Source organism: Coregonus clupeaformis, chromosome 17, assembly GCF_020615455.1.
Source record: "Coregonus clupeaformis isolate EN_2021a chromosome 17, ASM2061545v1, whole genome shotgun sequence".
NCBI classification, from domain to species: Eukaryota; Metazoa; Chordata; class Actinopteri; order Salmoniformes; family Salmonidae; genus Coregonus; species Coregonus clupeaformis.
Window position 1 is genome coordinate 6,840,919 of NC_059208.1, and position 15,387 is coordinate 6,856,305.

Here is a 15,387-nt window from a genome sequence, read left to right on the forward strand (position 1 = left end):
GATAATCCCTTCACCTGACAGGTGTGGCATATCAAGAAGCTGATTAAACAGCATGATCATTACACAGGTGCACCTTGTGCTGGGGACAATAAAAGGCCACTCTAAAATGTGCAGTTTTGTCACACAACACAATGCCACAGATGTTTCAAGTTTTGAGTGAGCGTGCAATTGGCATGCTGACTGCAGGAATGTCCACCAGAACTGTTGCCAGAGAATTCAATGTTTATTTCTCTACCATAAGCCGCCTCCAATGTCGTTTTAGCGGATTTAGCAGTACGCCCAACCGGCCTCACAACTGCAGACCACGTGTAACTACGCCAGCCCAGGACCTCCACATCCATCTTCTTCACCTGCGGGATTGTCTGAGACCAGCCACCCAGACAGTTGATGAAACTGAGGAGTATTTCTGTCTGTAATAAAGCCCTTTTGTGGATAAAAACTGGCTCCCCAGAGGGTGGGCCTGGCTCCCAGGTGGGTGGGCCTATGCCCTCCCAGGCCCACCAATGGCTGCGCCCCTGTCCAGTCATGCGAAATCCATAGATTAGTGCCTAATAAATGTATTTAAATTGACTGATTTCCTTACATGAACTGTAACTTAGTGAAATTGTTGAAATTGTTGCATGTTGTGTTTATATTTTTGTGCAGTATATAATAATAAATGCCATTTAGTCGCTTTGGATAAAAGCATTTGCTAAATGGTATATATTATTATTAGAAAATCCTTGACGTTAACACAAATAAATCCTTGACGTTAACACAAATAAATCTCTGAAAAAAGTTCAATTTGATTTATAAAACAAATCTATGGAAAGGTTATGAGAACGATCAGTCACTGCACAGTGGGTAAGGAGGTGGTGGCACACTGGCAGAACTGTCTGAGACTCAAGTGAGATTTCCCTCCTAGAGAGACGCCTACAGAGCAGAGCCTGAATAGAGCAGGCTTTCAGTTTCTTGCAGGATGGCCTCAGGCACCTGTCAGAAGAGCGTTCCTGTGTTATGTGACCTGGCTGTTGGCAGGCAGATCCTCTGGTGATCATCACACAGGAAAGCAGCAGAGACAGGTGCCTGACTACAGGATCTGATGCCAGAGCATGAGGCCTGGGGTGTTAACAGTCACTGTGGGACCTGGGTGTTAACAGTCACTGTGGGACCTGGGTGTTAACAGTCACTGTGGGACCTGGGTGTTAACAGTCACTGTGGGACCTGGGTGTTAACAGTCACTGTGGGACCTGGGTGTTAACAGTCACTGTGGGACCTGGGTGTTAACAGTCACTGTGGGACCTGGGTGTTAACAGTCACTGTGGGACCTGGGTGTTAACAGACTATGGGACCTGGGTGTTGGCAGAAAGAAAGACTCTGGTGTCAGGAGTCTTTCATGACTATATGATCTGACTAGGTAAAACTCTGGGCCCTGGTTATAGACTACAACTGGGGACCAGAGTTTTTCCTGAATATGAGATCTATGCATGGGACTTGACTAAGCAAAACTCTGGTCTCTAATTAACAGAATGTGTGTGAGACCAGGATGATGGTTCCCCCCACAGGGAGGTACATCTACATATCAGGTGAGGTCTTACCTGTCCCAGGTTGATGTAGACAGCATTCTGGAGGAACTCGGAGGCCTCCATGGCCCTCTTCTGAATGGCTAGCACCCTGACTGCCTTCACACACGCCTCCAGCTCTATCACGCCTGCATTCTTATACTGGGAGAGGGATGGAAGGAGAGGGAGAGAGAGATAGAAAGGAAGAGGACAATAAGAACTGACCAGGCCCAGCATAAGGAAAACATAAGTAACCAGTGAGGACTACTATGGCTTTTCCCACCTGGCGTAATAATCTGAACCGATGTATTCCATCATGTCACTTTCTCTCTGTGACATCTTTATCAGATTACTGATTACAGTCCATGTGGTGATACGGAACCTCCGTCGTTCATTTTTACTTTGTTCATTGGTTCTTCCAGGGGAGTCCCGGGTTCTCCCCGAGTAGTAGATCTAATGAAGTAGAAACCTGAGTCGAGGTACAGTAGTGCTCTCTCACACATTCACACGCGATCCCCCACCCACTCCTATCCGCATTGTCTCCTTATTAAAATGCAATTAATATTTGAATAGCCCTGTCGTGTTGATATATAATGTAATTTCATTTGGAGTGAACTAGTTACAGGTAAAAGGACCAAGGGAAGTCAGAGCAAGAAGCCAATTATAATAGTGGAGATAAAACACAGCAGAATTTCCGAAGGCCTACAGGGATATTATTTTGTTTTAATTTATTTTACCAGGTAAGTTGACTGAGAACACATTCTCCTTTACAGCAATGACCTGGGGAATAGTTACAGGGGAGAGGAGGGGGGATAAATGAGCCAATTGGAAGCTGGGGATGATTAGGTGGCCATGATGGTAAGAGAGCCAGATTGGGAATTTAGCTAGGACACCAGGGTTAACACCCCTCCTCTTACGATAAGTGCCATGGGATCTTTAGTGACCACAGAGAGTCAGGACACCTGTTTAACCTCCCATCCGAAAGAAGGCAACTAACACAGGGCAATGTCCCCCTCCAACACCACTTCCAGCAGCATCTGGTCTCCCATCCAGGGACCAACCCTGCTTAGCTTCAGAGGCAAGCCAGCAGTGGGAGGTGGTATACTGCTGGGAAGTTACCCCTCTGTGTTTTCACCCCCAAGGTTTGATTGTTTTTGTTAACACATACCTGTGCTACACCAGTAAGTATAGTTATCAATAGATTAACAATGCAATTAACTAATGTATTTTTTTTTTTTATTGCAACTGATGGAGTTATAGGGCATCTGAGATGGCCCCACACTTCCATTTGTCTAATAGTAACAGACAGTGACGTCATGCTAGCTAAGCTTTCCACTGTTGACCATCTGAGTGCACTCAGATGTTTTCTCCTGTAGTCAGCATGTAAGTAGTTTGTTTACAGTGTGGACACAGCCAGTCAGGCAGGCACAGCTACACAGCTCCTCTCTGCTGCATCAGACGCCCAACCATCACTGATACCTAGTGTGCTACTGTCCCCTGGTGGAGATGTTGAGAACTGCAAACTGGATAGCGGATAATGGAATAGTCTGCAAACAGCACTGGTCTGCAAAGTACAAACACTGAACCTTCTGTTGAAACATTGCATGTAATAAAGCATGTAGGAGCATTCAACAGTGTGGGTATCTGTTTATTTTCTATGATGTATACTTTTTGTACCCTGAACCTGAAAAATAGCTAGATGTGCGTACAGTGCTTTTGAAAAATTATTGTTCCAATCCCTTGCTACAGAAGGAGATGGAACAAAGTAGATAGGAACATACAATAGTGTGTGTGTCTATTTCTTGTCTTTTCCAATACCTTGCCATAGTAGGAGATGGCCTCCTTGTATTTCTCTATGATGTCCTCAGGGCTCAGGCAGTTCTTGGCCCGACCAATCTCACTGCTGGTGTCTGCACTGATCCCATTGGCTGTGAGGGCACCTGGAGAAAGATAGAGAGCGAGAAAGAGACAGAGATAGAGATGGGGGAGGGGAGAGAGAGAAAAGGAGAAAGGAGGAGAGAGAAAGAGAAAAAGGAAAAATGACCGGGATGATTGTCAATGTTATCAGACACATCCACCACTTGGTCCTTCACACATGCATATCAGTGGAGGCTGCTGAGGGGAGGACGGCTCATAATAATGGCCGGAACGGAGCAAATGGAATGGCATCAAACACCTGGAAACCATGTGTTTGATGTATTTGATACCATTCCACTGATTCTGCTCCAGCCATTACCACGAGCCCGTTCTCCCCAATTAAAGGTGTCACCAACTTACTGTGATGCATATGGCCAAATTCACAACAATGACATACTCACTGGCAAACTGTGTATAGCCTATCTGAGCATACACATTTAATGCCGCATCGACAGGCGTTTCAAACACCGACATATCAAGACAACACTCGATGATTGCCATGCATTGTACAGAACAATCTATCTATGAATAAAGGGCCTTTGAGGGTCACTGTGCACTGTTATGTGATCAAAATGACGCTGAGGCTGATTTCATCATGTGCTCAGTAGTTTGGAATGTTTCAATTGAAATGGTTCTAAAACGATTATGTGCAAGGAGAATCTCTCTCTCTCCTCTACCCATCTGATTTCAATACAAATGTAGTATTGATAGAACATTGCCTAGCAACGGCGTCGCGGCGATGTCACTATGACACAGCATTACATGTGAATCATATAAGACTACTCTGGGAACACATACACATACTAGAAATGTATGCACTCACTGTACTGTAAGTTGTTTTGGATAAAAGCATCTGCTAAGTGGTCCTTTCTAGCTCAGTTGGTAGAGTGAAGCGCTTACAACGCCAGGAAAGCATGTTCGATTCCCAGGACCACCCAAACGTAATACATGTATGCACACATTACTAAGTTGCTTCGGATAAAAGCATCTGCTATAGGGTATATATCATTATATTTTTTATATATTAAGTGTTAGACAAAATGTGCAAATTGCTACATCTACGGTCGGAACTACACACTTTACACAGACCCCTTGGGTTGAATGGTTTAGTAAAACCAAACACACTTCCTAAAAAGGAAACATAAGAGCTTAATTTCTGCAGTATTTCTTACGGATAGGTTGGCCGAAATGTCTCACTCTGAACAGTTCTACATTGTAACTTGAGGCAACAGGAGAAGTAGACTCACAAAGCTTGGATGCCTCAATCAGCAGTGCTGGGATTTCAATAGCAACGTCGCCACCTCCTGGTGCATGTCTGAATTACTTTCAGTAATTTAGATTGGATTATTATTTCAATCACTTTTGAAATCTAATAGGAGGTTATGTGCTTCTTCTTGTACATAGTGTTGGATATAATGTCCTTGATCATGATTTTAAAATGGTTACTATTCATTGACTAGAAGAAGAGGTCAATGGTGTGATCAAGCATGAACACAAAACATCTAACGCTGACAAAAATACAATACCTGCCTTAAGAGGCGGGAAAAAAACATCTGTTTTGATTTACCAGTGGTGGAAACAATCAAAGTTGGAATCAGATGCAGTGCAATGGGTTGTTAGCCTGGTCCCAGATCTGTTTGTGTTGTCTGGCCTTTGTTGGTAAGACACCACTAACAGATCTGAGACCAAGCTAGGAGGTTGTCATCATAAAAAGCATGAAACCAAACACAAGTAATAAGGAAATGGGCCACACAGACAGACAGCAGGAAAACACACACAGGTGAGATGTCTAGCTACAAGTAGAGCTACGCGGCATTGGCCGGTTAGTGTCATACCATACCTGGGTCTATGAGTACCTCCTGTGCCCCTACAGTAACAGACAGACACACAGAGAGAGAATGCAGGTTCACACAGTGCAGTTAGTTATTGAAAGCAATGTTAGTCCCCAAACAAGCCACTTTTCAGCCGGTTCCTTGTGACTTTCCCATCCATCCCCGCGCTATAGTAGGCTAATGCTAATTACTTCAGTAATAAACTATGTACAAGTAAAATAAAAATATGTGTTGTTATTAAGGGGTTAAAGTAAGTGACTTGTTAATAATATTAAGTAAAGATATCGGTGAATGGAAATATGATATTAAATAAGGTTCAGAACAAATGGGTTAGGTTGTGGAGCCACTGGATTTCTCAGGAAATGTTGCATACCACCACAACCACCACACAATCACATTACACAACACAGTACAACACAATCCACCCTCCAGCACCACATTACAACCGTACATCCAATCCCTCCTCTCCAGCCGTACAGACAGCCCCCTGAGCCCCATACCTCCTGAAACATCTCCACACTGTTCATTTTATAAAAAAACTCTAATTCAACCCTAAGGCACGCAGAGACCATCCCTTTCAATAATAACACTGGGTCTGTCCCCCCCCACCCCCACCCCGGACACGGTTCTTCCTTGGCCAATCAAAAAGTTAAACACAGAGAAGACCACCCCCAACCTCACACACAGAGAGAGCGAGGAGTGCTGCTTACCTGGCCGATGCCTCTTCCCTGCATCAGCTGCCTGGCCCTGGCCCTGTGCCAGGCTGGGTTTGCGTCCGGCAGCCTTCCCTGCTGTTCCCCCAGGGTAGTGGAAGATAACAGAGGCTGAACACAGGCCCTCTAACGCAGCTGGAGAACCAAGACATAAGGGAGATGTGTCAATGAAACAGAATATCATAACCCCCCATTACAAGTATTTTCTAAAGGGAATTCTGTATGTATGGCAAGGGTGACGAACAGTCCTCCTGGAGAGCTCCTGGGCTTGGCAGGATTTTGCTAATACCCTCTTGTAGCACACCTGATTCAGATCCTCATCTCCTTCAAGGTCATGGTGAGAAGCTGATTAGTAGAATCAGGTGTGTTATAGTGGGGTCGTAGCAAAAACCTGAGAGTATCCACCCCTGCTTTATGGGATTTGAGAATATAGCAGGAAGAGGAAGAGCCATGTCTTCCTCCCCAGTCTTACCCCCCAGCCACAGGAAGTCATTGACGGAGCGGAGCAGCTCCACAGCCATGTGATAGTGGACCAGGGCATCCTGCAACATGCCTGCCTGCAAACATAGATCCCCAACGTGCTTCCTCATACGGCCCTGGCAACGCTTCTTATAGTGCCTAGATGAGGAGGAGGAGGGAAACATCAACTAGTGTCCTTCAGATGTCGTAGAGATATCAATTTACAATACAACTTTGTCCACGTTACAGCGAACAATTATGCAAGTAGGGTTTACTTTTTACATCATTTTTACAAAAACCCTCTTCATGGTCTTCTCTCTCCCAAACAAAAGTCCTTTTTGAGCATAATGTATTTTCTTACCCAGGTACCATTGGGTGCTAGCAGAGGAGACTCGCTGTTGAATTAATCTAATCAGTTACGGGGGGGACAGCACAAGCAAGGGAGACAGGGGTTGGGGAGGGGAGAACCCAATAGAGAGAAATAACCAGAACCACCCTGATCCTGAAGTCTTGCACATTAAACACACCAGGACTGAAGAGGAGGCAGACAACATCACAGTTTGTAATTCTAACAAAAGAAAATGGGGCCAGTTCAAGACGTGTGCAAGACCTCTGTCTGTCTAACTCTTTACTGGAGCCTGAGATACTGGGAAGGTCAAGGGTCAAACCCACCAAGTATTTTTTTTACCTAGAAAGCATGATGCTGTGTCAATGGGGCTAAATGGGGTTGATTTCCATGCTATTAGTGAATTCATGGTACAATTGCTCATTTTGTTCAGATTCAGTATAATGAGTTGTGCCTAAACTTTTCGGATGAAAAAAAGTTTGAAATAAAATGATGAGCAATACCTTATGTACGGTCTGCTTAGAAGGACATGGATACCATATTGAAAGTCATGCTTTCATAAGTAGGAGCAATAATAAGCCTAGCTAAAGGTGATGCATCCCTCCATTAATCACGGCTATACGAGATCCATGTTAAGGTGTAGTAGCAGAATATAGTAGAAGATATGAGATCCATGTTATAGAATGTGTAAAGAATTAGAGTACAGACCTTATTTCACCCAGTCAAGCTCGGGTCAGGTGACAACCTTCCCAATCCTCAAGTTCCTGAAAGGCTGGACAAACCTTTACAAGCACATAATAGAATAGATAGGATAGCCTCACTGTTTAAGTGAACCAACCTTCACAAGCCTCAGTCACTGATAGTTTCATGTATTCTGCATGTCCAAACTATCAGCTCCTTCAGAACTTGTTATGATTTTATTTCATACAAAGTTGAGAGGAATGATGAGTTTGGATCTAAGCTTTGAACCCATGCACAAGAGCACTGAGGTAGGGGGCAGGGCCTGGGCAGAGTGTCTCGTTTAGGGGTGGGGCTTAAGCTGATGGAACTGGGATGGACTTAACTAAAGCAATGTCTAACAGCAGCTCACCTTTTCACACCCAACAATAAACTCACAGGACAGTATGAAAGAAAAAAATGGGAAAGACAAATAAAGTAACCAAGATAAACAAAGAAAAAAGGAAAGAAGCAAAAATATAAACAGATTTTTAAAAGGGGAAATAAACACTCAAGGTTGACTGTCCTTAGCAACATTAATGTAACGACAAGGATATATTGACAATGGACATCAGAGAAACACTGAGGTCAGGCTTTTTCAATCACCATATAACAAACATTAGCACAACAATGTTGTTAGTGTAATTACCATCACCTTGTAACAATCATGAAACAACCATCTAACAACCATTAGGCTACACTTGGCAAATATAGTATTCAGGCATTTTATCAATTGTTAAACTAATAGACTGTTGATCAATTCAGAAGTCACAGTTCAGGCTCATGGAAATTGTTTAATAACCAACTATCTTGTTGGTTCCAAATTATATACACAGCAAAACATGTGGATGATACCAGACCTTTAAAAGCCAAATAGAGTGCAGAAGAAAAGACAACTCACCTGCTATCAGTGTCCAGCCCCACAAAGTCTTTCTTCTCAAAGGGAACACAGAGCAGTGGTATCTTATCCCCAGACTTGTCTGTGGCTCTATCCAGCCTCTTGGACTCTAGCACGATGAAGATGGACTCCACAAAGTCCTCCACCCTTTTCTCCACATCGGGACAGTCATCATAGCTAGAGTAGAAGGCAACATCCGTCCTCTGCTGCTCTGCTATCTCCCCCTGCAGCCCGAACACCAGGAGCCGCGAGTCGTACAGCGTGGCTCCGAACACCTCCTTCTGGCCATGGAAACGGTCCAAGGTCTGGGGCCACTCTTTAGCCGAACCACAGGTCATCACGGAAATGAGGCCCACCACCTAGACAGACAGGACTTTATTATTCCTGAGGGGAAATTCATGCACAGGACAAAAAGACACGCATACTGTACAGCTGTGCTTCTTAGACGTTTCACAGTTTTGTTGTAGCCCTAAACTAGCACACCTAATTGAAGTAGTCAAGGGCTTGATGATTAGGTGATGAGTTGAATCAGGTATGCTAACTCTAGTTCAAATACATGGAACAGCTGCGAATCCCCAAGGAGAGGTTTGCGGAAGGCTGCTGTGCAGGACACATAACAAAAAACTAAGCGCATTTCTGAAACCCAAAGACACATTACGAAAGGCAACAAATAGAAAAAATAAAAGCAACAAACCTTGCGGTGTGTCTGGAAGTCTCCCCACTCGTTGTTCTCTGGGAGGTAGTGGTGGCGGTAACGGATATAGAGGTTCCGCTGGGAGTCCCGGATGGACACCTTTTTTTCAATAGCATGAAAAGACAAAACACACAACAAAATAGGGATCATTTGACAATCAGCATCCAATGGTAAAACATTTACATCAAAAACAAATAACTACAAGGTGGCCTGGGGTTACATATTTCAATAAATAATAAGACACATGCCCAGCCTGTGTCTCAAATGCCACCCTATACCCTTTATAGTGCACTACTTTTGACCAGAGCGGGCCCTGGAATAGGGTGCCATTTGGGACACACTCATAGCTAGTACACATGGATGCTGACCTGGGCCACAGAGGCGATGCGTTTGTAGATCCTGAAGAACTGATCCTCAGGGACGACGCCCACAGGTTGGACCACCACCAGGACCGTCTGATGGTCCTCAGCACACTGCATGTAGTCTGGGACACTCATCTCCTTCTCATGGGCTCTGAGGAGCAGGAGGAAAGAGACAGAAACATATTGTAGCGACCTTAACACCTAGCGACATCGTCAACAGGTTCAGACCTCTTGGCGTAGCAGTTAAGGTGTGGCTTGACAGTCGCTGGACCTGGGTTCGAGTCCGGCTCGGGGCTACCCACTGAATTTGCTACAAAGTGGGATGGCCATCGGAGAGGTGTGTACACAGGAGGGCCTTGGTATAGAGAAGAGTGTGGACACGCTGTCCTGAAGGGGGTAATGTAGCGACCTTAAACCAATACCTAGCGACCTCTTCAAGAGGTTCAAAGCAGTTAAGGTGTTGGCTTGACAGTCGCAGGACTGGGGTTCGAGTCCTGGGTCGGCTACAGTTTGATCTTAATTCCTCAACATCTAGCTAAATTTCATCCACACATTCCACAGTCAAGGTTCGAAATCACTGCCAGAACTAGTAGCACACTTGATTCAAAAGCATTCGGACAATAAACAGGTGTTACTGCTTGGTTGTAGCAAAAGCCCGCACCCACACAAATTGCAAACTACATACATCGCGTGCGTGACGTGTTGTCCATTCGCAACAACAACACCCACCCACCCACCAACCATGCGCAAGTTTCAAGCTGGAGTATAAAGGATCTAGCTAGCTAGCAACAAATATATTAGTACACTGTGCTAGCAGCTCTAGCCAACCTAGCTAGCTACCCACATGGCTAAGATACCTTTGTTACAGTAAAAGACACTCAACTTTAAAAATGTCAGTTAGGAAGTCATACATTTCCAGTGTACTTTCATTCTACAGTCCCCATTTATATTCAGGAATTGAATTATTTCAGCCATCAATGTTTACAGAATGACTAATTTACCTAGCTAGCTACACTGACAGGCTCTAGTTAGCTAATGTTGGTATAATACCTGGTTGTAAACTATCGTCAGGCTTGCTGACACCTCAGCTACAAACTGCATCATTTATTTACCAAAACATGCCAAGAATTTCCATAATGTATGCGTTTCATTGATGTTACCTTGATAGATATTGTGACAGAAACGTTTGACAGTCCAATTCTCTTTGCTAAAAACAGACAGCTTCCCGAATGAACTCTTCTTCTATATCAGTCACATTGACAAATACTATGAATAGCGTGCATCACTGCCCTCCTATGTCCACTACTGGTACTGTGGGCTCTCATGCTCCCAAATATTTTGCTGTGCAACCAGGAATTTTGATATGGTAGCACCATTGGCAACATGAAAAACATTCACCCGGATATTACATTGAATGGCAAAAATATGTTTGCAAAGTTGTTAAATTTGTGTTTCGTATACATTGTATTATCTCACCATGAAAATTGAAATTCAGCAACTCTTGGAGCACAGTAAAATGATACAGGTGCTTATTTTATGTTAAACGTAAACCCACCGCGTTTCTGCGTTTAGATTTCGTTTCGGTTTTACAGATCGTTCTCCTTGAAGACTGAATAAATGAAGAGTTTCATACACTTCAAAACCGCCTCCTATTGGTCCGATTTCTGCAACTCATTTACCAATTACATTTTACATTTTAGTCATTTAGCAGACGCTCTTATCCAGAGCGACTTACCGTTAGTGAGTGCATACATTTTCATTTTCATACTGTTACATCACGTTTTGTGTTGTATTCACATTGTGATAGGTCCCTGAACCCATAAGAGACCATTTTGAAATATATAAAATCCTCCTTCATTCTTCTTTGTGTAAAACCCAGAGGAAGGCGGACAGCTGATATGAATGTTTACTGTTAGAGTAACTATCCATTGTTTCTGGATTTCTATTAAATATGACCTATAATTAATTACGATATGAGGGAAATAGAGTTCCTTCCAAAAAGTGTTAATTAAGTATGTTGAAAAACAGCTTTTCTGGGATTGAATGGTGTGGGCATACAAATGTCATTAACAGAATGGTGTGGGGGTATACCAGTCATTAAAACTATTCATGCGAGTAGACCAACGAGCCAACATTACATTTTGTTCTATGAGGAAAAGCAAGCATTTTAAACGGTCTGTTTGAGATACAAGTTTGAGGTGGAGTTTTTATTTATTTATTTATGCTTTGGCCATAAATACTTATAGGGCGAGTCAAAAACATTATTTGGACACCCAACGTTAACCCAAAGTTAACAGAATGTGAACTTGAAATGTAGTGAGATTTTCACTGGACAGTTACTTTGTCAAAGTTGTCAAAGACTCCAGTCACCCAAGTCATTGACTGTTCTCTCTGCTACCGCACGGCAAGCGATACCGGAGCACCAAGTCTAGGTCGAAAAGGCTCCTTAACAGCTTCTAACCCAAGCTATAAAACTGCTGAACAATTAATCAAATGGCCACCTGTACTATTTACATTGACCGCCCCCTCTATTTCTTGAACTGCATTGTTTGTTAAGGGTTTGTAAGTAAGCATTTCACGGTTAGGTCTACACCTGTTGTATTCGGTGCAAGTGTCAAATAACATTTGATTTGATTTGATTTAAGAAAACATGATACTGGAATGTGTAATAGAGGAAACTGGGCATGCGTCATTATATTGAGTGAACTGTATCGTTTAGATAGGGAGAGTTTGTTTAATAGGGTTAGAGAGGTTGGACGGGGGTTAGTGAGGTATGTAGGGCTTTATTTTATTTTATTAGAAATAGCTCAGTTGGTAGAGCATGGCGCTTGCAACGCCAGGGATACTAACTGTAAGTCGCTCTGGATAAGAGCGTTTGCTAAATGACTAAAATGTAAATGTAACTAGGTAATAGAATAACAGGTGTGTAGGTAGGCCATGGCCGGCCTCACACTCCAGTATAGTAGTTGGCAGTGCATGCACATTATCAGTTGGTTGCGATCTGCCAAACAAATGTAAAGTAGAAGAAGAACTTGCAGCAGCCTTCTTGCCTTCGCCGCTACTTTGCGCGTTCCTGCTGCAAAATCTTCTTGTGCAAGACTACAGTAAGTGCAAAAATGAAGATATACTTTTTGTAGACCAGTAGTTATAAAAGTGAAATACAGAGAAAAGCAAGCTATACTTAACTAAGTAAGTTGTAGTTGGCATAGAATTCCTGATAGCCAGCCAGCAAAGATCTAGCTCTCCTGTTAGCAATCCAACTATCGTTAGCTAGCAAGCTTTCTTCCATGCAGCTGCAGATGAATTTTTGCAATAAAGCCAGATAAGTGAATATTTTAAGTTAATCCGTGTACAGCAACCATAGGTATTTAAACTGAATATGTTTAACATGGAAGTTTCTATGATGGCTTCACTGTCAAATGTATATGTTTGACACTGTAATTGAACAACTGCCTCACAGGCCATGCCGGTAACATAGGTTTCCATATCAGCCTCTAGCTACTCCCATCCCAGGCAGGTCAGTCTAAATAGCAGGTCAGTCTAAATAGCAGGTCCGTCTAAATAGCAGGTCCGTCTAAATAGCTGTATCACAGGAAGACAGTATGGGGGATTTATTATTCTCCTAATTGATGGGATGACTAACTTAGAAAGAATGCATTCTTGACTGGGCTAATGTAGGTTGTGTCACCTGGCAAGCTGTGATTGATGTGAAGAGCTGTTTTAGGGGGTAAAATGAGAAGGATTTGTGTCTCCAAATACTAGACTATACTGGTTCTTTGTGATCTGTGAACCTTCCTTGGACGTAGGAATGGTGTCTAGGGGAGCTGGCTCTTCTCACTATGACAGGTTGTTATGATAAACGTATGCCTGGTAACAGAAGAGGCGGGGAACAGCCGGTGCGCCAACGGATAGGCTGAGTAAGTCTAAACCACGCTCAAGTCTCTACTCTGATTGGCCAGCAGAGAGGTGGGAAACTCTCTCTGTCAGAGTATTTGAGCAAGAATCTGAAACAATGGATTTAGTTCTCTGAAGTGCCCTGCGAGGTATTTCAAAGAGCCCGTATATACGAAACATCATATTTACCATTGAACGTTTTTGCATTAATTAAAATAACTAGTATATCTTAGAAGTCATGTTGACCTCTTTTGTTCCTAATGCCAGATTTGAATTGACGCAACTTTGACAACAGGAAGATGGAGTTCTGAATTACAGCCTGAATTACAATCCTCTGTCGCTCAGTTTGTAGAGCATGGCGCTTGCGACTCCAGAATAGTGGGTTCGATTCCCGGGACCACCCATACGTAAAACATGTATGCATGCATGACTAAGTCTCTTTGGCATATGTTAACACACTAATGCACCTCCCAGGCAGGTCAGTCTGAACAACAGCCTCCCGGGTAGGTAGGAATCCCGAAAGGAGCCTCCAAGGCTAGTTAATGGGCCTAGCTCCTTCCAGGTAGGCCAGTCTAAATAGCTTTCCCCCAGGAGGGTAGGGGTGCGTTCAGTACAACAGAGCGGTGTTTAGATAAACGGAAATGGTACTGTACTGAACGACCAGTTAAATAATAGCCTGATTATGGTGGCTTAGAGGGCGATTGTGTGTGCTGACAAGTTTTAAGTTTTGCGATTTCAAATGGTCACACCCATATTGATCAGGCCACATCCACCAAACTGGAGCAAACATACCTCAAAGGCTAGGGCGTATTCATTCCGCCAATTCTGTTGCAAAACCTTTCTTAAATGGAATCAAGTGTAATAGGGACGGACCTACAAGAATTTGTCCAATAAAAACTCAAATTTTGCTCTGTTTGCCTCCGTTTGATTCTTAAATTGTCAACAGTTTCTGTAATGAATTTACCCCTGAAGAACAGAGTGATTTGGGGAAACGTGTCGTTCAGTACAAACTGTTGTGCAAACATTTTGCAACAAAATCTAGTTTCCATTGGGCAAATTCAGGTAGATCCCTCCCCGTTTCATTCTGTTTCCTTGTGTTTGGTTCAGTTTAGTTCCTTGAGAATACACCCCTGTTCTGTGATGTTTGAGTGTGCAGACAGAGAGATATGATTGAAGATATCACTCAGGCAGGCAGTCAATGTGAAAATAATTTATTGGTAAACGTTTAGTCATTTGGAATTGAAAGTTGATTCAGGCCTACAGGTAAGACATCTGCATTTGTGTTGCAAAGTTATTTGACTGTCCTGTGAGTCATGTTCTGTCTTGTCCTGTCAGGGAGGAGCCAGCAAATTTGGGAGAAGCGGGGGGCGGAGTGGGAGAAGGAGAGGAGAGCTAGTGGGCCTGAGGGGATGGGGGGGCATGGACAACACACCAAGGAGTGCCAATCTTAGGTCCTAAAGGCAAAATACTAGAGAATCTGAGCTCTCTCCTTTACTCCGGAAGGTTCTGGCAGTGAGACTGCAGCAGCTTAAGCTCAAAATGCAGGAGAACCGTCAGGCTCAGGAAGAGTCGCTGAGGAAGCTTGAGCAGCTGGAGCGGCAGACCAGACACCAGGACAGGGAGGACAAAGAGGGCCACAGGACAGCTCTTATGCAGGAGATCAACACACAGGTGGGCCGGGGCCTTCAAACTCATTTACATTTACATTTTACATCATTTAGCAGACGCTCTTATCCAGAGCGACTTACAAATTGGTGCATTCAACTTATGATAGCCAGTGGGACAACCACCTTTTTTAATTACTTTTTTTATGGGGGGTGGGGGAAGAAGGATTAATTTATACTATTCCAGGTATTCCTTAAAGAGGTAGAGTTTCAAGTGTCTCCGGAAGGTGGTCAGTGACTCCGCTGTCCTAGCGTGGTGGGGGAGCTTGTTCCACCATTGGGGTGCCAGAGCAGCGAATAGCTTTGACTGGGCTGAGCGGGAACTGTGCTTCCGTAGAGGTAGGGGAGCT

The 15,387-nt window shown here is 43.6% G+C and overlaps 1 protein-coding gene across 2 annotated transcripts in view; it reads right to left on the minus strand.

The window, feature by feature from the left end:
• The window catches only part of LOC121586524 (trafficking protein particle complex subunit 9-like), a 349,081-nt gene extending 338,367 nt beyond the window's left edge, over positions 1-10,714 (minus strand). Inside the window, exons 1-9 of one of the 2 annotated variants that reach the window (XM_041903273.2) lie at positions 10,640-10,714; positions 9,486-9,630; positions 9,118-9,216; positions 8,427-8,782; positions 6,476-6,621; positions 6,001-6,138; positions 5,299-5,325; positions 3,360-3,481; positions 1,578-1,703 (exon numbers count right to left, since the gene is read on the minus strand). In XM_041903273.2, coding sequence (XP_041759207.1) covers positions 1,578-1,703; positions 3,360-3,481; positions 5,299-5,325; positions 6,001-6,138; positions 6,476-6,621; positions 8,427-8,782; positions 9,118-9,216; positions 9,486-9,614 — 1,143 coding nt within the window. In that variant the 5' untranslated portion in view covers positions 9,615-9,630; positions 10,640-10,714. The remainder of the gene's footprint in view (positions 1-1,577; positions 1,704-3,359; positions 3,482-5,298; positions 5,326-6,000; positions 6,139-6,475; positions 6,622-8,426; positions 8,783-9,117; positions 9,217-9,485; positions 9,631-10,639) is intronic. The other variant, XM_041903274.2, reaches the window with a different exon arrangement.
• Positions 10,715-15,387: the final 4,673 nt, after the last annotated feature.